Source organism: Ceratotherium simum, chromosome 12, assembly GCF_057802395.1.
Source record: "Ceratotherium simum simum isolate JZ-2026a chromosome 12, ASM5780239v1, whole genome shotgun sequence".
Taxonomy (NCBI): Eukaryota; Metazoa; Chordata; class Mammalia; order Perissodactyla; family Rhinocerotidae; genus Ceratotherium; species Ceratotherium simum.
In genome coordinates, this window is record NC_141911.1 from 27,633,187 (window position 1) to 27,656,336 (window position 23,150).

Consider the following 23,150-nt stretch of genomic DNA (forward strand, 5'->3'; position numbering starts at 1 on the left):
AGCTTTTCTAAAATGAGGCACGTCTTGGGATTGCTGCTGTTCTTCCCCAGATGGGCATGTGTTTTGTTCTCACTTTATACTTCTTAGAGTTATTTGCATCCTAACAGTTTGTGGTTTAATATAAAAATAATTACATTAGCACCTTTCATCCTTAAGTGCTGTATAAAGTGATGCGTTTTCTGATACCACGGGAAGCCTATAGTAAGGGAGTGCCATGTGCTGACCATGTGAGGCTGGAGAAACATTGGCCAAGGATGTTTTCTTGAAAATAATATATTAACACCGCTAACCTCCTTATGCACAGATGTTATATTTTCCCCATTTCACAAAACTTGGCTCCATAGGATTCCTCAAATAAATTGAAGGAACTAATTTCCTTATAAAATCTTTCTTGTAACTGAACTTCCGGAAAATACATTTATGTTTGATGCTTCCTTTCTCTAATGGACCATGAAAACAACATGGGAGGCCTGTATCACTGATTTGCTCTCTCTGCATTGTGCTCAAAGTGGTTCCATGAAGAACAACGTGTTTGGAATGGGAAGCATCCCTGTTGGTAGCCAGGGACACTGTCACTCCACATTTCACTGGGCGTCCCAGCCCTGATGACCTGGCTCCTCAACTAAACACAGGGCTTTCTCTTTCTTGTTGAGGTGACTTTATAGATCATCACTGACAAATTGGAAAAAAATACATCCTAATTTTCACATCTTTTGTTAGAAAGTGGAAATACGAAAAAGAAAAAGAACTCAAGTAATTTAGCCTGGTGGGTGATTTTATTCCTTAATTAAGGAAGGCTATGGGCCGGCCCTGTGGCTTGGTAGTTAAGTGCGCGCGCTGTGATGCTGGTGGCCCGGGTTCGGATCTCGGGTGCGCATCGAGGCACCACTTCTCCGTTCATCCTGAGGCCGAGTCCCACATACAGCGACTAGAAGGATGTGCAGCTACGACACACAACTATCCACTGGGGCTTTGGGGGGAAAAATAAAATAAATAAAATCTTTAAAAAAAAAAAAAAAAAAAAATGGAAGGCTAAAAATACACCACGGTGGTTACTAACTTCTGTAGGACTTGGTAACATCTTGAGTATGTGTCTAAATGTAAACATCAACTTTTTTTTTAAATTACACTTCTTAAAGTTAGTAATTAAACATATGCTACAGGTTTTCAACAAATATTATTTAATGATGATAGGCAGATACAAAGATAAGAAAAGATTGTATAAATTAGAATGGGTTCTAGTAAACCTGTGGTTTGACTTCATAGCCAGGCTCCATTAAATTATTGTCAAAGAATTCTGAAACTTGTGCGTGATCTAATATCACAGGCACAGGTGGCTAAAATACCAGGACATCTGTTTTCTAAATCTGGCATTTATGCTGGCTTTTTAAGATCTTTGGGAGAAATTCTAAAATCATTATAAATTTAGGATTATAGTTCTCCCTACTATTCATATACCCCCAGAGTACCACAGATGTGTTGGCAAAAATGTATAGAATGCATAGCAAAGGAGACTAGCAATCTGATTTTTTTTTTATACATTTTTAATTTTTTTTGTTTAGTGCAGTAACATTAGTTTATAACATTGTAAAAATTTCAGGTGTACATCATTGTACTTCTATTTCTGCATAGATTACATCATGTTCACCACCAAAATACTAATTACAACCCATCACCACACACATGTACCAAATTATCCCTTTCACCCTCCTCCCTTCCCCCTTCCCCTCTGGTAACCAACAATCCAATCTCTGTCCCTATGTGTTTGTTTACTGTTGTTATTATCTACTACTTAATGAAGGAAATCATACGGTATTTGACCTTGTCCCTCTGACTTATTTCACTTTGCATTATACCCTCAATGTCCATCCATGTTGTCACAAATGGCTGGATTTCATCGTTTCTTATGGCTGAGTAGTATTCCATTGTGTATATATACCACATCTTCTTTATCCATTCGTCCCTTGATGGGCACTTAGGTTGCTTCCAAGTCTTGGCTATTGTGAATAATGCTGCAATGAACACAGGGGTGCATGTACCTTTACAAATTGGTGTTTTCAAGTTCTTTGGATAAATACCCAACAGTGGAATAGCTGGATCATATGGTAGTTCTATCTTTGATTTTTTGAGGAATCTCCCTACTGTTTTCCATAGTGGCTGCACCAGTTTGCACTCCCACCAGCAGTGTATGAGAGTTCCCTTCTCTCCACATCCTCTCCAACACATGTTGTTTCCTGTCTTGTTAATTATAGCCATTCTGACGGGCGTGAGGTGATATCTCATTGTAGTTTTGATTTGCATTTCCCTGATAGTTAGTGATTTTGAACATCTTTTCATGTGTCTGTTGGCCATCTGTATATCTTCTTTGAGAAATGTCTGTTCAGGTGTTTTGCCCATTTTTTAATTGGGTTGTTAGTTTTTTTGTTGTTGAGATGCATGCGTTCTTTATATATTTTGGAGATTAAGCCCTTATCAGAAGTATGGTTTGCAAATATCTTCTCCCAATTGTTAGGTTGTCTTTTTGTTTTGTTGATGGTTTCCTTTGCTGTGCAGAAGCTTTTTAGTTTGATGTAGTCCCATTTGTTTATTTTTTCTATTGTTTCTCTTGCCCGGTCAGACGTGGTGTTTGAAAGGATGTTGCTAAGACCGATGTCGAAGAGTGTGCTGCCTATGTTTTCTTCTAGATGTTTCATAGTTTCAGGTCTTACATTCAAGTCTTTAATCCATTTGGAGTTAATTTTTGTGTATGGTGAAAGGTAAGGGTCTACTTTCATTTTTTTGCATATGGCTATCCAGTTTTCCCAACACCATTTGATGAAGAGACTTTCTTTTCCCTATGTTCTTGGCTCCTTTATCAAAGATTAGCTGTCCATAGATGTGTGGGTTTATTTCTGGGCTTTCGATTCTATTCCATTGATCTGTGTGTCTGTTTTTGTGCCAGTACCATGCTGTTTTGGTTACTATAGCTTTGTAGTATATTTTGAAATCAGGGAGTGTGATACCTCCAGCTTTGTTCTTTTTTCTCAGGATTCCTTCAGCTATTCGGGGTCTTTTGTTGTTCCATATAAATTTTAGGATTCTTTGTTCTATTTCTGTGAAAAATGTTGTTGGAACTTTGATAGGGATTGCATTGAATCTATAGATGGCTTTAGGAAGTATGGACATCTTAACTATGTTAATTCTTCCAATCCAAGAGCACAGAATATCTTTCCATTTCTTTGTGTCTTCTTCAATTTCTTTCAGAAATGTTTTATAGTTTTCGGTGTACAGATCTTTCACCTCTTTGGTTAAGTTTATTCCTAGATATTTTATTCTTTTTGTTGCAATTGTAAATGGGATTGTATTCTTAATTTCTCTTTCTGCTACTTCGTTGTTAGTGTATAGAAATGCAACTGATTTTTGTATGTTGATTTCGTATCCTGCAACTTTACCATATTCATTTATTACTTCTAAAAGTTTTCTGGTGGATTCTTTAGGGTTTTCTATATATATAACCATGTCATCTGCAAATAGTGACAGTTTCACTTCTTCCTTTCCTATTTGGATCCTTTTATTTCTTTCTCTTGCCTGATTGCTCTGGCTAGGACTTCCAGCACTATGTTAAACAGGAGTGGTGACAGTGGGCACCCTTGTCTGCTTCCTGTTCTTAGAGGGATGGCTTTCAGTTTTTCACCATTGAGGATAATATTAGCTGTGGGTTTCTCATATATGGTCTTTATTATGTTGAGGTACTTTCCTTCTATACCCATTTTGTTCAGAGTTTTTATCATAAATGGATGCTGTATCTTGTCAAATGCTTTCTCTGCATCTATTGAGATGATCATGTGATTTTCATTCTTCATTTTATTAATGTGGTGTATTGCCTTGATTGATTTGCGAATGTTAAACCATCCCTGCATCCCTGGAATAAATCCCACTTGATCATGGTGTATAATCTTTTTAACGTATTGTTGTATGTGATTTGCTAGTATTTTGTTGAGGATTTTCGCATCGATGTTCATCAGTGATATTGGTCTGTAATTTTCTTTTTTTGTGTTTTCCTTGTCTGGTTTTGGTATCAGGGTAATGTCGGCTTCGTAGAATGAGTTAGGGAGCTTCCCCCCCTCCTCAATTTTTTGGAAGAGTTTGAGAAGGATAGGTATTAAGTCTTCTTTGAATGTTTGGTAGAATTCCCCGGGGAAGCCGTCTGGTCCTGGACTTTTATTTTTGGGGAGGTTTGTGATTACTGTTTCGATCTCCTTACTGGTGATTGGTCTATTTAAATTCTCTACTTCTTCTTGATCCAGTTTTGGAAGGTTGTATGATTCTAAGAATTTATCCATTTCTTCCAGCTTGTCGAATTGGTTGGCATATAGCTTTTCATAGTATTCTCTTATAATCTTTTGTATTTCCGAGGTGTCTGTTGTAACCTCTCCTCTTTCATTTCTGATTTTACTTATTTGTGCCTTCTCTCTTTTTTTCTTGGTGAGTCTAGCTAAAGATTTGTCAATTTTGTTGATCTTTTCAAAGAACCAGCTCTTGGTTTTATTAATTTTTTCTATTGTTTTTTTGGTCCATATTTCATTTATTTCTTCTCTGATCTTTATTATTTCCCTTCTTCTACTTATTTTGGGCTTTGTTTGTTCTTCTTTTTCCAGTTCCTTTAGGTGCATTGTTAGATTGTTTGAGATTTTTCTTGTTTGTTGAGATAGGCCTGTATCGCTATAAACTTCCCTCTTAGAACCGCTTTTGCTGTATCCCATAAATTCTGGCATGTCGTATTTTCATTTTCATTTGTCTCCAGGTATTTTTTGATTTCTTCGTTAACCCAGTCGTTGTTCAGTAGCATTTTGTTTAATCTCCACGTATTTGTGGCTTTTCTGATTTTCTTCCTATAGTTGATTTCTAGTTTCATACCGTTGTGGTCAGAAAAGATGCTTGGTATTATTTCAATCTTCTTAAATTTATGGAGACTTGTTTTGTGGCCTAATATGTGATCAATCCTGGAGAATGTTCCATGTGCATTTGAAAAGAACGTGTATTCTTCGGTTTTTGGATGGAATGCTCTGTATATATCTACTAGGTCCATCTGTTCTAGTGTGTCGTTTAAAGCCAATGTTTCCTTATTGATCTTCTGTTTGGATGATGTATCCGTTGGTGTAAGTGGAGTGTTAAAATCCCCTACTATTATTGTGTTACTGTCTATTTCTGTTTTTATGTCTGTTAATAATTGCTTTATATATTTAGGTGCACCTACATTGGGTGCATATATATTTACAAGTGTTATAGCCTCTTGTTGGATTGTTCCCTTGATCATTATGTAATGCCCTTCTTTGTCTCTTTTTACAGTTTTTGTTTTAAAGTCTATTTTGTCTGATATGAGTACTGCTACCCCAGCTTTCTTTTCATTGCCATTTGCGTGGAGTATCTTTTTCCATCCCTTCACTTTCAGTTTGTGAGTGTCTTTAGGTCTGAAGTGTGTCTCTTGTATGCAGCATATATATGGGTCTTGTTGTTTTATCCAGTCAGCCACCCTATGCCTTTTAATTGGAGCATTTAGTCCATTGACGTTTAAAGTAGCTATTGATAAGTATGTACTTACTGCCATTTTTTAACTTTTTTTTTTCTCAGTGTTTTAGTAGTCCTTCTCTGTTCCTTTCTTCTTCTATACAGAATTGATGGTCACTTTAGTTTGACCTCTGTCTGAAAGCCATACTCTTTAACTCCCCTCCTCCCTCCTGTTATGTTTTTGATATCATATCTAACCTCTTTTTTGTGCATTTGTATCCATTACGTTCTAATCATGGAAATAGATAAGTTTTCCTATTTGTGGTCTTCTCTTTTCCCCTTAAATCAGTCCCTTTAACATTTCTTGTAGCACTGGTTTCTTGGTGACAAAGTCCTTTAATTTTTGCTTATCTGGGAAAATTTTGATCTCTCCTTCCATTTTGAATGATAACCTTGCTGGGTAGAGTATTCTTGGCTGTAAGTTTTTTCCTTTTAGCACTTTAAATATATCATGCCATTCTCTTCTAGCCTGTAAGGGTTCTGCTGAGAAGTCAGCTGATAGCCTTATGGGGTTTCCTTTGTATGTAACTTGACATTCTCTTGCGGCTTTTAGGATTCTCTCTTTATCTTTAATTCTGGACATTTTGATTATGATGTGTCTTGGTGTGGGCCTTTTTGGGTTTATCTTGTTTGGGGCTCTCTGTGCTTCCTGTACCTGGATGTCTGTTTCCTTCCTTAGGTTAGGGAAGTTTTCATCTATTATTTCTTGAAATAGATTCTCTGCCCCCTTGTCTCGCTCTTCTCCTTCTGGGACACCTATAACATGGATGTTAGTGCACTTGATGTTGTCCCAGAGGTCCCTTAGACTGTCCTCACTCTTTTTAATTCTTTTCTCTTTTACCTGTTCAGCTTGGGTAATTTCTTCTAGTCTTTCGTCCAGCTCACAGATCCGTTCTTCTGTATCCTCTACTCTGCTTTTGAGTCCCTCTAATGAATTTTTCATTTCCAGTATTGTATTCTTCATTTCTGATTGGTTCTTTTTTATATCTTCCATTTCTTTGTTGACATTCTCACTGAGTTCATCTATTCTTCTCTCCAGATCAGTGAGCATCCTTAACACTCTTAGTTTGAACTCTCTGTCGGGTAGGTTGCTCATTTCTGTTTCACTTAGTTCCTTTTCTAGGGTTTTGTCCTGTTCCCTTACTGGGAATGTATTCTTTTGCCTCCTCATTTTGCCTCTTTCCCTGTGCTTGTGTCTACGTATTAGGTAGGTCAGCTACGTTTCCTGCTCTTGGATAGGTGACCTTATGTAAGTGATGCCTTAGGAGGCTTCCAGTGTGCTTCCCTCAGTTCTCAATGTTCCAGGGGTGACCCCTATGTGGGCTACGTGTGTCCTTCTGTTGTGGCCTGTTTGCTCTCCCTGTAGGCGCCCAGGGAGGCTGAGTTATGCTCCTGGTCAGCTGTTGTAATGCTCAGCTGCTTGTAGTTGTTGTGGGCCCTTCAGTCTCTTTATCAGGTGTGGGGATCCCCAGCACAGTTGGCTGCAAGTTCTAATACCACATTTGTGTTGCAGTATTTCTTTTAAGTGAGTAGGCCCCCAGCGTGGCAGGTTGTTAGGCTCAGGGCCTTACAATTGCTGTAAGCCTCTAGCCTATTAGGTCTCTTGTCAGCTCTCTGAGGATTGCAGCTGGGTGGGGCTGGCCTCAGGCACAGGAGCACCCAATCGTTTCAGGCTTTGGAAGGTGGGGCAAACCTCCCATGTGGGTCTTTGAGAAGCACAAGTCTTCTGCAGCTGACAAGCCCTGCCGCCACAGGTCCACACACACAGTCAACACAGTCCTGCCCCGTGTGCACGCCCCGACCTCCCCAAGTGGACCCAGTCTCTCCACGGCGGGAGCCCCACACGCTCCGCCACCGCCCCACACTCTCCACCCGCTCCTTGTGCACACCCTGCCCCGCTCAAGTCGGCTCAGTTGCCAGGCTGCAGAGAATCCAGTCACCAATCTATGCAGGCCCACAAGTTGCCTGAGGGCTTGTTGTTGGGTGGGGCCAGACTCTAGGGTGGGCTGCCTGCCCTGGCTGAGCTGGATTAAATTGGTGCTCTAGCAGGTGGGGCAGACCTGGGCTAGCACGCCTCAGGGAGAACTCCAATGGCGTCTGTGTCAGCACACCCACACCAGGCCACAACAATGGCCGAGGCCAATGTCCCAGTCCCTGGAGAGGTCTCACCCCTCACCGAGATGCACTCAGGCCCTATTAGGTGAGTCTCTTGTCACCAAAGCACTGTGTACCTTTCTTTGTGGTGATTTTAGGATGCTTTCTGAAACGGGTGAGTTTGCGTGCGGGCCCTTTAAGAGCCAGTTTTAGTTTCTTTGTGAACCAGCTTTTCTGGAGGTGCTCCCCAATGCTTTAGTAGCAGGCAAAGTCAGATATTATGCTGCTGGTCTCGATTGTGCTGGGTCCACAAAATGCCCACAGCGGGGGCGCTCCCAGGCTCAGGTCCCCGCACCTCCAGGGAGGCTGGGTATCTGTGGGCTGCTCCCGGCGGCCGTGAAGCTGGCGGCTTGTGAAGGCGGCGTTTTTCCTCTCCGGAAGGGAGTCTCTGCCTCTTCCACCTCAGTTAGGATTGTCCGTTGTTGCAGGAGTTCCTCTTATGCAGTTTTCAGTTCTGTCTCAGGGGTAATTTTTCCACGAGTAGTTGTAAATTGGCTGTGTCCACGGGAGGAGGTGAGTTCCGAGTCTGCCTACACCGCCATCTTGACTCCGCCCGGAAACTAGCAATCTGGAGATATCTAATCTTTTCCCAGGATTGAACCTAGAATATCAAGAAATCTTAATAGAGCAAATGGAAACAATTCATTAAATATAGGGGGCCCCTGTGTGGTGGTCCCAGCTATGTCTCTGGGCACAAAAAAAAAAAAATGCACTAAAAATAAGTGCTGTAGGAATCCATTTGTGCTCCTTCAGCTGGGGAAGAATTCATACAAGTTTCTTTGGATTGTTGTTGTTGAAGTTTTTAGTGCAACTATTGTCAACAATTGGACTGTACAATCCCAGCCACATTCCAAATTGCTTTAAGCAACTTGAGGTCTGAGATCTGTTGTATTTGACCTTGTATTGACATCAACTCCACTCCTCCTAGTGCTTAGCAAGGCATAGATGATTATCGATAAATGATGGGAGATGAAGACTGAGATGGCTTCTTTTCTCATGCAGTGTCTTTGTTGAGAGACCAAGTTGCAGAAGGGGAGAAATGAATTTTTAAGAGTGCATTAGATTGAGACTTATTCTATTCCTAGCTTATTCAATAGTCATTTGAAAACTGTTTACCATTTTTTTTATGGAAACGTAGTTATACTGTTACTGTTCACAATGCCTGAACTACACCCCTAGTGTAATTCTGTGTTGAAAAGCTAATTGGACAATTAAGTTGGGAGAAGCACACTTTTTAACCTTTGAATTAACAACAGTGCCGACACATTAGAAAACTCCAAGGGTGAGAACTGTTGCAAAACAGGCACTTGGTGATATTTTTAAAACTGTGCACTGAGCACAAAGAGAGACTTGCAAAGCTCCTGTGCAGCTTTTCTGTAGCTTGAAGAGTTGGATCCACTCAGGTTTCAGATCCTGGTAGGGATCATCAACAACTCTGGATAAAGGGCTGATAGCAGAGTGATTGGGTACTCATCATACGTTCTAACAACTCCCAACAGAATAAGTTCTAGTCTTGCTTTAAAAGAAAATCTTAGTGTGTCTTGAATTTATAGAATGAATAAGGAAAACATCTATCTCCCTGGAGAAGTACAGGAAAAAAATAACAGGTATTTGCCTTCCCTTTAAGAATAAATGAGGCAACTAATACTCATAATGTTTTTCAGAGCAAATCTACGCTTGTGGCCTTAATAAAAAATTGAATGTGACTTACAAGCATAAGTAGCCAGTTGAAGAACTTTTCATTTTCCCCCTTTTCTCTCTTTGCATGCTAGCGTGCCTATTTTTTATAATAGTTTCATCTTGGTTTTTCCATCTATGAAATGGGGATTGTATTAGTGTTCTATTAGGCATAGCAAATTACCACAAATTTAGCAGCTTCTAGCAACATTCTTATTTTCTCACAGTTCTATAAGTCAGAAGTCCTGGAAAGGCACGGCTGGGCTCTCTGCTCAGGTCTCACAAGGATGAATCAAGGTGTTGGCTGTGGCTGTGATCTCATCTGAGGCTTGGGGGCTCTTCCAAGTTCATGTGGTTATGGCAGACTTCAGTTCCTTGGGGTTCTAGGATTGAGGTCCCATTTCTTTGCTGGCTGTTAGCCAGGGGCCATTCTCAGCATCTAGAAGCTGCCCACATTCCTTACCATGTGGCCCCCTCCATCTTTAAAGCCAGCAACACAAAATCTCCCTCATGTCAAATACCTCTCACGCTTCAAATCCCCTTTGCCAGGAAGAGCCCAGATCTTTTTAAGAGCTTATCTGATTAAGTTAGGTCCACTGAGGATAATCTTCCTTTCTTAAAGTCAACTGATTTGAGATCTTAATTATATCTGCAAAATCCCTTCACAGCAGTACCTAGATTAGCATTTGGGCCAATATCTGGGAGAAGGTGTGCACACCAAGAGGTGAGAATCTTGGGGACATCTTAGAATTCTGCCAACCACAGGGATAATGATAACACCTTAGAGTATTGTTAAATAGATTGAGATATGTGTGTAAAGCACTTAGCATAGTATCTAGTGTAATAAGTCTCAATAAATGGGATCTAGTATTACTAAAGTCTGTATATATAATATTTTCTTGCCTATATGGGTTTTTAAATTATATTACTATAAGCACATTAGAAACATAATGGAATACGTTACTCATTATTTGGACACTCCACAGAAAACAAAAATACTGGGCCATAGTCAACAAACTCACAAAACCCAGTGTTTAGTCTATTTGCTGAAAGTTGATGTACTCATTCAAATTATCTAAAAACACTGCAGTTAAAAAAAACACACCAGGATACAATTCATGTTGGTACTTAAGCCCATATATAATGTGGCATAAAATGAAGTATGTGTCTCTGCATTGTTCATTTTTTGCTTTTTAGTAGGAAAAATGCATCATAGAATCCATGCCTTAAACACTGACATTTTTTCAGAAAGAATTGTTTTGTTTCTACTCATGCTCTGAATATAAAATGAATACTTCAAATACTCCATTCACACAAAGGCCTTTATGCCCCCTTTCTCCCTTCAATAGTTCCAGTCTAGAATAGGCAACATTATGCAATTTGGTGATCCAGCTACAACAATGAGAATGCTTCTCACTGGCTGTGGGAAGAAAGACACCTAAGGGGTTAACAGTAATATTTTGCAAATTGAAGCAAGTAAAGAAAAAATACATTAGCATAAGAAAAGGCAGCCTTAGGGGATTTTCCACTCAAATGTTTGGTACTAAGAGCTCTGTGTTACTAAGGAGGAGGATAGACAAGAGAAACCCTAGTGTCCATGCATTCTTGAAATGCATTGTCATTGTATTCCTTCCCCTGGTGAGAAAGACCTCATAGTTATAGAGATGGAAAATCGCTCTTTCTAGTAAGGAAATTCAAAGATGGCTAATTTTAAGAGAAGCATCTTGAGTCAAGTATAGCAAGAAAGAAAGAGGATTCCTCAGTGATCAATCCCTAAAAGAAGATTTCCTAAGTATGTCAGGACTAGACCAGAGTTGATTTGATACTAAAAGTGAAAGTATTAAGCAATGACTTTAATTGTTTACCAGAATGGGCCCCAAATGTCTGTGATTGATTTAACTCAAATTTAACAGTTTTTAACTCATTTTAGAAATTGTATCTAGTTCACAGTATCTGAATGTAGTTAGCAGGTATTTCCCTTTTATTGATGCCTAGACTTATTTAAAGGTTGTATAATAGGAAATATCTAATTCCAAGTTATGATTAGTTTTGCTAGTTGAAAACATTGAAAATAATTGTAGAGATTGTCACTGATTTCCTTAAAACAGAGAATGTACTAATCAGTTGTTAACTGTTTCTATGAAGATGTTGAATTAATTTTTTAATCTGTCTTTTGTTTACTCTTATGAACAACTGACCAGTAAAAAAATTATCTTTTTGGGCTGGGCTGTTGGCTAAGTGGTTAAGTTCACGCACTCCACTTCAGTGGCCCGGGGTTCATGGGTTCGGATCCTGGGCGCAGACCTATGCACCACTCATCAAGCCATGCTGTGGCAGGCGTCCCACACACAAAATAGAGGAAGATGGGCATGGATGTTAGCTCAAGGCCAATCTTCCTCAGCAAAAAGAGGAAGATTGGCAACAGATGTTAGCTCAGAGCTAATCTTCCTCACCAAAAAAAAAAAAAATCTTTTTGATTCTGAATTTCATTAGATTTAACACCACAGTGAGCATGTCCGTCCAAATAAATCATGATGGCTTTCATTAACAAATTAAGATAGAAAAAGGCCAGCTTATTTTAGATAAATTTTTTATGACATTATACACTGATAGCTATAGGAGAAATGGGGAGCACAAAAGAATCTGTTTGTTTCTAAGAAAAGTCTTTCTGGTTAAGGTGATACAATTTTTGATTATTAAAAATGGGAATGAAAATAAAAGAAGATTGTCCAAGTCCTAGAAAATTTGTGCAAAAGCTGATAAAATTATTTATAAGTCACTTGATAAGGTCAATTTTTAGGGAATCACATATCAGAAATCAATTGAGAAACAAAGTCATGGCATGATCTTACCATTATACAGCCATGAGTTGCTTGACAACAGGGATACGTTGCGAGAAATGTGTCGTTAGGCAATTTCATCCTTGTGTGAACATCATAGAGTGTACCTACACAAACCTAGATGGTATAGCCTACTACACACCTAGGCTATATGGTACTAATTTATGGGCCCACCATCGTATATACAGTCCGTTGTTAACCAAAACATCATTATGCAGTGCGTGACTGTATACAGATTATCACTTTTCAAATTTTCTGTGGAATAATGGGTCAAACTTGCATTTAAATCTTGTTTATCTTGTCCCTTCCTTTGTTTATTTATTTTATAAGTGGACATTAAAGAGCTAGAAGTGATCAAAGTTTCAGGTCTTCATCCCTGAGACAATGACTTACTAGATCTACTTTCCCGACACAAATAACTCTGAAACACTTGATCAAGAAAATCATTCTAAACCAAAGCTTGAGGGAAAAGGAAGAAAAAAGGGAAGATTAAAAAAAAGTACTAGGTAATTCCTCTGATGTTGCAATTATGACATGATTTTGCTACTTTTTGAGATGTTATGAATACAGAGCATCCCACATCAATGTAAGTAAAAAATACATTCCAAAACTGAAGTGAAATACTTTTGATAGTCCGTGCCATTGTTTCCCAACCCTAGTATGGAAAATTCAACATAAATTTGACACCTCTATTTTCGTGCTTATTCGTAAGATGTACCATCTATTGACTAGTTCCTGGGGAAAAGGAGCCAGTATATAGCAGTCATTTATTCAGCAATAATATATAACTTCAATGTATATGAGAAGGTGTGGGGATTATTTTTTCACGTGGCAATGGGTTCTAAGCTACCAAATATTTATTGATATATTTTTTTCAATTATTTTTTTAAGGTCATATTGGTTAATATTGTGTAATTTCAGGTGTACATTATTATATATCAATTTCTATATAGACTGCATCATGCTCACCATCAATGGTCTAATTTTTATCTGTCACCATACATATGTGCCCCTTTACCCCTTTCGCCCACCCCCCCCAACCCCCTTCCCCTCTGGTAACCACTAATCTGTTCTCTTTATCCATGTGTTTATCTTCCACATATGAGTGAAACCATATGGTGTTTGTCTTTCTCTATCTGGCTTATTTCGCTTAACATAATACCCTCAAGGTCCATCCATGACTTTGCAAATGGGATGATTTTGTCTTTTTTTAATAGCTGAGTAGTATTCCGTTGTATTTACCACATCTTCTTTATCCATTCATCAGCTGATGGGCATTTGAGTTGCTTCCACTTCTTGGCTATTGTGAGTAATTCTGCAGTGAACACAGGGATGCATAAATCTCTTTGAATTATTGATTTCATGTTCTTTAGGTAATTAGCCAGTAGTGAAACAGGTGGATCATATGGTATTTCTATTTTTAATTTTTTGAGAAATCATTTGTTATTTTTTGTCTTAGTAATTATAGCCATTCTGACTGACAGGTGTAAGGTAATATCTCATTGTAGTTTGTATTTGCATTTCCCTAATAATTAGTGATGTTGAACATCTTTTCATGTGCCTGTTGGCCATCTGTATACCTTCTTTGGAAAAAATGTCTGTTCATATCCTCTGTATGTTTTTGATTAGGTTGTTTTGTTGTTGAGTTGTGTGAGTTCTTTATATATTTTGGAAATTAACCCTTTGTTGGATATATGATGTGCAAATATTTTCTCCCAGTTGGTGGGTGTCTTTTCATTTTGTTCATGGTTTCCTTTGCCTTGCAGAAGATTTTTAGTCCATTGTAGTCCCATTTGTTTATTTTTTCTGTTGTTTCCATTGCCTGAGTAGACATGGTATTCAAAAAGATGCTGCCAAGACCAATGTCAAAGAGTGTACTACCTATATTTTCTTCTAGGAGTTTTATGGTTTCAGGTTTTATATTCAAGTCTTTAATCTATTTTGAGTTAATTTTTGTCCATGGTGTAAGATAATGGTCTACTTTCATTCCTTTGCACGTGGCTCTCCAGTTTTCCCAACACCATTTATTGAAGAGCCTTTCCTTTCTCCATTGTATGTTCTTGGCTCCTTTGTTGATGACTAGCTGTCCATAGTGATGTGGTTTTATTTCTGGGCTTTCAATTCTGTTCCATTGATCTATGTATCTGTTTTCATGCCACTACCATGCTTTTTTGATTACTATAGTTTTGTAGTATATTTTGAAGTCAGGGATTGTGGTGCCTCCAGCTTTCTTCTTTTTTCTCACGATTGTTTAGGCTATTTGGAGTCTTTTGTTGTTCCATATAAATTTTAGGATTCTTTGTTCTCTTTTCATGAAGAATGCCATTGGGATTCTGATTGAGATTGCATTGAATCTGTAGATTGCTTTAGGTAATATGAACATTTTAACTATGTTTGTTCTTCCAATCCATGTACAGGGAATATCTTTCCATTTCTTTATGTCTCCTTCAATTTCTTTCAGTCATGTCTTATAGTTTTCAGTGTATAGGTCTCTCATCTCCTTGGTTAAATTTATTCCTAGATATTTTATTCTTTTTGCTGTGATTGTAAATGGGATTGTATTCTTGACTTCTCTTTCTCCTGATTTGTTATTAGTATATAGAAATGCAACTGATTTTTGTAAGTTGTTTTTGTACCCTGAAACTTTGCTGTGGTTGTGATTATTTCTAAGAGTTTTCTGATGGATTCTTTAGGGTTTTCTATACATAGACTCTTGTTGTCGCCAAACAGCAAGAGTTTTCTTCCTTTCCAATTTGGATAGCTTTTATTTCTTTTTCTTGCCTAATTGCTCTGGCCAAAACCTCCAGTACTATGTTGAATAGGGGTGGCGAGAGTGGGCACCCTTGTCTTGTTCCTGTTCTCGAGGGATAGCTTTCAGTTTTTCACCATGAAGGATGATGTTGGCTGTGGGTTTGTCATATATGGTCTTTATTATGTTGAGGTACTTTCCTTCTACACCCATTTTACTAAGAGTTTTTAACCATAAATCAATGTGGGATCTTGTCAAATGCTTTCTCTGCATCTATTGAGATGATCGTGTGATTTTTATTCCTCATTATGTTAATGTGGTGGATCACATTGATTGATTTGAAGATATTGAACCATCCCTGTGTCCCTGGTATAAATCCTGCTTGATCATGGTGTATGATCCTTTTAATGTATTGCTCTACTTGGTTTGCCAATATTTTGTTGAGGATTTTTGCATCAGTGTTCATCAGCGATATTTGCCAGTAATTTTCCTTCTTTGTATTGTCCTTGTCTGGTTTTGGTATCAGGGTAATATCAGCCACATAGAATTAGTTAGGAAACATTCCGTCTTCTTCAATTTTTTGGAAGAGTTTGAGAAGGATAGGTATTAAATCTTCTTTGAATGTTTGGTAGAATTCTCTGGAGAAGCCATCTGGTCATGGACTTTTGTTTTTTGGGAGGTTTTAAATTCCTGTTTCAATCTCTTGTGATTGGTCTATTCAGATTCTCTATTTTTTCTTGATTCAGTTTTGGGAGGTTGTAAGAGTCTAAGAATTTATCCACTTTGTCTAGATTATCCAATTTGTTGTCATATAGTTTTTCATAGTATTCTCTTATAATCGTTTGTATTTCTGTGGTATCTGTTGTAATTTCTCCTCTTTCATTTCTAATTTTATTTATTTGAGCCTTCTCTTTTTTTTAGTGGGTCTGGCTAAGGGTTGGTCAATTTTCTTTATCTTCTCAAAGAACCAGCTCTTAGTTTCGTTGATCCTTTCTACTGCTTTTTTTTGTCTGTATTTCATTTCATTTCTGCTCTAATTTTTATTATTTCCCTCCTCCTGCTGACTTTGGGCTTTGTTTCTTCTTCTTTTTCTAGTTCTATTAGGTGTAGTTTAAGATTACTTATTTGAGATTTTTCTTGCTTGTTAAGGTGGGCCTGTATTGCTATAAATTTCCCTCCTAGAACCACTTTTGCTGCATCCCATAAGAATTGGTATGTTATATTTTCATTTTCATTTGTCTCCAGGTATTTTTTGATTTCTCCTTTGATTTCTTCATTGATCCAATTGTGGTTTAGTAGCATGGTGTTTAGTCTCCACATATTTCTGACTTTCTCAGCTTTTTTCTTGTGGTTGATTTCTAGTTTCATAGCATTGTGATCAGAAAAGATGCTTGATATGATTTCAGTCTTCTTAAATTAATTGAGGCTTGCCTTGTTTTCCAACATATGGTCTATCTTTGAGAATGTTCCATGTGCACTTGAGAAGAATGTGTATTCTGCTGTTTTTGGATGGAATCTTATATATATATATATAGTCCATCTGGTCTAGTGTTTCATTTAAAGCCACTGTTTCTTTGTTGACTTTCTGTCTGGATGATCTACCCATTAATGTAAGTGTGGTGTTGAGGTCCCCTACTATTATTGTGTTGCTGTCAATTTCTCCCTTTACTGTGGTAGTAGTTTCTTTCTATACTTTGGTGCTCCTGTGTTAGATGCATATATATTCATAAGTGTGATGTCTTCTTGGTGGAATGTCCCTTTTATCATTATAGATGGCCCCTCTTTGTCTCTCATTGTTTTTTTATCTTGAAGTTGGCTTTGTCTGATATAAGTACGGCAATATCTGCTTTATTTTGCTTGCCATTTGCTTGAAGTATCATCTTCCATCCCTTCACTCTGAGCCTATGTGTGTCTTTAGAGCTGAGATGTGTTTCCTGGAGGCAGTAGATTGTTGGGTCTTGTTTTTTAATCCATCCAGCCACTCTGTGTCTTTTTGTTTTTCTGCTGAGGAAGATTTACTCTGAACTAACATCTGTTGCCAATCTTCCTCTTTTTGCTTGATGAGGATCCACCCTGAGCTAACATCTGTGCCATTCTTCTGATACTTTGTTTGTGGGTTGCCATCACAGCATGGCCACCAACGAGTGGCGTAGGTCTACCCCTGGGAACCAAACCTGGGCTGCCAAAGTGGAGCGTGCTGAACTTAACAACTAGGCCATGGGGCCAGCCCCCACTCTGTGTCTTTTGATTGGAAAATTAAATCTATTTACATTTAGAGTGATTATTGATTTATAAGGGCTTAATACTGCCATTTTATTTCTTGTTTCCCAGTTATTCTATATTTCAATTGTTTCTCTTCCCTTGTATTTCTGACTGCCATTTCAGTTTGGTGGTTTTCTGTGATCGTTTTCTCAGTTTTCTGTTTATTTATGATTTGTGGCTCTATTCTGATTCTTTGTTTAGTGGTTACCATGAGGTTTGTATAAAAGATCTCATAGATGAGATAGTCCATTTTCTGGTAGCCTCTCATCTCCATTAGTCTAAGCAGGTTCCATCTCTTATCTCTTCCCCTTCTGAGTTGTTGTCACAAATTATTCTTTTTTGTGTTGTGAGTTTGTGACTAAATTGAAGTGTTTAGTTATTTTTGATGCTTTCCTTATCTTTATCTTTTATGTTATAATTAGATGTTTACTAATCTGTTCTGATACAGAGCTTCAATTTTCTGATTCTACCTGTCTATTTATCTTCCTGCTCAAGGTTTTATAAACTTTTGCTTTCTAGTTTCAGATGGGAGGGCTCCTTTCAATGTTTCTTGTAAGGCAGGCCTAGTGGTGATGATCTCCCTTAGCATTTGTTTATCTGGGAAAGCTTTTATTTCTCCATCATATCTGAAGGATAGTTTTGCTTGCGAGAGTATTCTTGGCAGAAAGATTTTTTCTTTCAGTATTTTGAATATATCATTCCATTCTCTCCCAGCTTCTAAGGTTTCTGCTGAGAAATCTGCTGAAAGCCTGATAGGGATTCCTTTGTGGATTATTTTCTTCTGCCTTGCTGCTCTTAATATTTTTTCTTTGTCATTGACTTTTGCCAGTTTTATTATTTTTTGCCTTGGAGAAGGTCTTTTAGCACTGATGTAATTAGGAGTTCTATTGGTTTCATGTATTTGTAAGTCCAGTTCCTTCCCCAGGTTTGGGAAGTTCTCAGCTATTATTCCTTTGGACAAGCTCTCTGCTCCTTTCCTCCACTCTTCTCCCTCTGGAATACCTATAAGCCTTATGTTACTTTTCCTAATTGAGTTATATATTTCTTGAAGAATTCCTTCATTTTAAAAAACATATTAATTCTCTCTCCTACCTGAAGCATTTCTATATTTCTGTCCTCTAACTCACTAATTCTGTCGTCCATAACATCATCTCTATTTTTTATGGTTTCTAGATTATTTTTAATCTCATTAATTTTGTTCTTCATATCAAGAATTTGTTTGGTTTTTTTTTTAGAGCTTCAATATCTTTGGTGAAGTATTCCTTCTGTTCATTAATTTCATTCTTGAGCTCATTAAACTGTCTTTCTGAGTTTTCTTGTAACTCATTGAGTTTCTTTATGACAACTATTTTGGATTCTCTGTCATTTAGATCCTAAATTTCTGTGACTTCAGGATTCATTTCTGGAGATTTGTCATTTTCCTTCTGCTCTGAAGTGTTACTGTAGTTCTTCATGGCATTTGATGAATTGATTCTTTGCTGGTGCATTTATGGTAATGTCAGGTTGCAGATTCCACCTGCTACTGCTAGGGGGGAGCAGGAGCTGTGTTTTTTGATTCTGCTCCACCTGCTGGAAGTTGCACGGGTATGGCTACTCTGTGTTTGCATGGGCTGGCCGCAGCCACTCTGCAGGTTGTGCTCACATGGGCAGGGCCTCTGCACTGGGTGGGTAGATCAGGCACCACAGGCAGGGCCTCTGTGCTCAGCAGAGGACTGGCTGAGCCATTGTGTGCTAGACGGGAGGGGCATCTATGAAGGAGCTGAGCTGCCACTCAGTAGGTCCCATGGGATGCTGTGCTCCATGGGCAGAGAGTGCCTTCTGGGTAGGCAGGGTGCTTTCTCACCTGCACTACACTAGGGGGAAGGGGCACCCACGTGGGGACTGAGCTGCCACTTGGTGGATTCCATGGGCTGCTGTGCTCCGTGGGTGGGTGTGCCTTTTGAGCAGGTGGGGCACCTTCTTGCCTGCACTGTGCTCAGTGGGTAGGCACCTTCCCAGGTGCTGAGCTGTCACTTGGTGCAGAGTGTTCCCACCGGCAGAGCTACCACAGCATGGTGGGCACTCCCATGGGCCCATTTACAACTCCGAAAGAGTTCCCACAGGCCAGGCTGTCCCCGCCTCCTTTTACAGTTGCACTGGCCACTGTGTGAGGATCCACGACCTGGCTCGCTGCCCCTGGGGAGGGGGAGGGATGCAATCACCTAGTTCCACTACCTCCTGGGGATCCAGTCCACCCACCTTCAGAGATATGGCTGTGTGGATCTCTCAGAAGTCCTGTCGCACTGTGCAGGGAATCCTCTGCTGGTTAATGAATGTCCATTTAGCTGTAACTTAAGGGGGAGAGACTAAGGGAACATCTCACTCTGCCATGATGCTGATGTCACCAGCTATTTACAAATAGTTCAAATTATGCTTTCTGAAAGGAGTGTTCAGAGCAACGATTTACCACAGGCTGTCTATATGCCAGCTCTTTCCTACGTCATTACCACCACATTTTTAATTATGTGAAGATAAGGTGAAGTGAAAAGAGCTAAAATGTTCAAGTTTGAATAATAAGTAGTAGTTTAGAATGCTTGCTTATTTAGACAGGGAATCCTAAAGACAGAAAGGAGCTTAGAGGTCATGGACTACACGCTTCTTGCTACCTAATGCCTGTCCTTTTACAGAGAAGGAAAGTAAAGCACATAGGATCATATTTGTTTTACTTCTTGTACTTTTTTCTCTCAGTTCAAGAATCAAAAGACTATCTTCTATTAACTAAATTTAGTATTTCCTGTTTAATTTCCCAACCTGACTTCCTTTTTGATTAGGAATGTAGACTGTTAGACATCTTGGTGCCAATTTACCCTGGAATTAGGGTACATTAATTTTCTTCTTTTTACAGTATGGAGAACTAAGTCAAGCTGCTATTGATAAAATAAGCCACAGATACCAAAACCCATGGTAAGCACGTTATAATACATTTTAAATCAATTAACTCATGTGTTTCCTTCCTAAATTAGTAACAGGGTTAATTTTTTTAACTTTTAAGTATATTACCATTTATTTCTTTTTATTTCATGTAGATGTCTTTGTAAAATTATGAATTTTTATTCCTATAAAAACTTATAAAATTTTCACTATCTACTAGGTTTTAATTAAGGGGAAGAAAGGAACAAAGCAAGGATAGAGTAAGTGACTGTTAGAATATAGTGGAGAAAAAGAGAACCAGCCTGTAGCTATTAAGAATAGCAACTGGATGAGTAAGGTAGCTTTAACTATATAAGTAATTCTTTCTGTGGAAAAACGACAATATAATTTTTTTGGTTAAAAAAAACTCACTTCGGGCCGGCCCCGTGGCTTAGTGGTTAAGTGCGTGCGCTCTGCTGCTGGCGGCCCGGGTTCGGATCCCGGGCGCGCACTGACACACTGCTTCTCCGGCCACGCTGAGGCCATGTCCCACATACAGCAACTAGAAGAATGTACAGCTATGACATACAACTATCTACTGGGGATTTGGGGGGAAAAAATAAATAAATAAAGTCTTAAAAAAAAAAAAAAAACTCACTTCATGCTGTGGGCCTAGAAACCATCGTAATGGATAACCTTGGTTAATAGACGTAATCCTACTGAAGTCACACAACAGCTTGAATTCATGCTATCTTAAGACAGGCTCTAGCCTAAATTAACATATCTAGCTCAAGGTATGTTAAATTATAGGAAAAGAGCAAAACCTAGGCTTGTCATCTAGGTGTAACATATAATTCAGATTCCTAAGAGGGAAGAGAATCAATCATCATTGTTCTTACAAGACTGGAGATTCAATAATGTCTTTGTTATCCTTAGATTTTTGGTGGTGGGTGTTTTTGGAGTCTATTTCATCTCATTTTTAGTTTTTGAAGGACACAGCTATTACTATGTGCAAAATCAATGAATTTTAGTTTCTTTCTGCTATACCATAACAACATAAACTGCACCAAAAAGAGACAAGCCCTTAAACCCCATGTCAAAAGCTTATTAGTTACTACAACAATGCCGGGACAACGAAAGATCTCATTGGGCAGTTCTTGTAACTTAAAAGCATATCCTATGTTTAAAAACATAGAGAAATAGTTACAATTTATTGCATGCAAAGAACATGTTCTCATTAAAATATTCCACTTCATCGGTTCAGATACATTGCAGGCATCTATTTACAAATGCCCTGTCAAATATTTCCAAGCAAAAAAAAAATCCATTAAAGGCCATTGAAAATCAAATAAACTTCAACAAGCATTGGTGATAAGTGTGAAAATTTGCTGCATTTATTTAGACATAAAAAACTTGTTAGGAAGTATCTGAGAAATATTGACGCTTTGAACATTTTCCTTGGATAAAAGAATGCTGGCTACATTCATTTCTAGGGAATATGATATGGATTATATCAGGTCGTGAGGTCAAACATTTATGAAAAACACCTTGTATTTAGGGAATTGTGGATTCAATTTGAGGTATATACATATATAAATTACAAAACCAATCTGCCTCTGTTGAGTGCCAAATTCATAATGAAGACAATTATAATTAGAAAATTTTAACTAGAAAATTTCAAAAAATTTTTAAAGTATAATGATACCCCCTTAGATTTGCCTGTAGCCTCTGGCCCAGGTCCTATTTTTAACTAGTCTGATGCCAATAACGTGAATGCTGCCTCCCTCTTGAGACTCTAAGCACATCCACTGCTTAAAAGCCCTCCTACCTGACTCTTGGGCTGGGAGGATGTTCTTGAATAGGACCCTGACTCAGACAGGTGCAGGTGTGCCCCACTCCTTTGCCTTTTCTCAGTAGGACTGAGGGCCGTCTCCTTCTTGGGCAATGTTGTACTTAGCTTCCCAGTTTTCGTGTTCTGTCCTCCTCAGTCAACAGCATTTGCTCAATAAATCTAGCCTCTCCTGTGGTTGAAGCAGTGCTAGATTCTGGGGTCAGAGTGGTGAACAAGACAGATCCACTGTATGCTCTTCTTGGAATTCGTATTCTAGGAGAAGTGAGAGATATTAGACAACTGTATGACTTTTACAAAACATTATACTGTTTTTCATGCTTTTTAATAATTTTGTTTTGTTTTGTTGAGGAAGATTCACCCTGAGCCAGCATCTGTTGCCAATCTTCCTCTTTTTTTGCTTGAGGAAGATTAGCCCTGATCTAACATCTGTGCCAGTCTTCCTCTATTTTGTACATGGGATCCCACCACAGCATGGCTGACGAGTGGAGTAGGTCAGCACCCCGGATCCGAACCCACGCACCTGGGCCACCAAAGCAGAACACGGGGAACTTTAACCACTCGGCCACAGTGCAGGCCCCCTTTTTAATAATTATTTTTATTTTATTATTATTATTATTATATTTTGTGAGGAAGATTAGCCCTGAGCTAACATCTGTTGCCTCTCCTCCTCTTTTATTTTTTTTTAGAATATTTTAATTTTAATTTAATTTAATTTTTTTGCTGAGGAAGATTGGCCCTGGGCTAACATCCATGCCCATCTTCCTCTACTTTATATGTGGGACACCTGCCACACCATGGCTTGATAAGCAGTGTGTAGGTCTGCACCTGGGATGTGAACCTGTGAACTGGGTTGCCAAAATGGAGAGTGCAAACTTAACCACTACACCACCGGGCTGGCCCCTATAATTTTTTTAAATGACTAATATAATTCATGCTTGCAGCAACAAATCAAGTAACATAGTTACTTGAGTAACAAGTTAATATCTTGCACTATTCCATCCAGTTCACTATAAAACACTTCATTACAAAGCGTATTTATGGGGTGTAAAGAGAAGGTTTTACAAGGGGCATCTGCCCTGACTGAGGGTCAGAGAAGTGTCCACCAAGGAAGTAATTACTAAGCTGACTTCAAAAAGGTGAGCATGAAGACCATTTCTGGCCAAGGGAATGGCATAAGCAA

The 23,150-nt window shown here is 38.6% G+C and overlaps 1 protein-coding gene across 1 annotated transcript in view; it reads left to right on the forward strand.

Moving 5' to 3' along the window:
• SPMIP2 (sperm microtubule inner protein 2) overlaps positions 1-23,150 on the forward strand; it is a 128,010-nt gene that overhangs the window by 43,286 nt on the left and 61,574 nt on the right. The window contains exon 3 of the mRNA XM_087437483.1: positions 20,114-20,172. Coding sequence (XP_087293609.1) covers positions 20,114-20,172 — 59 coding nt within the window. The remainder of the gene's footprint in view (positions 1-20,113; positions 20,173-23,150) is intronic.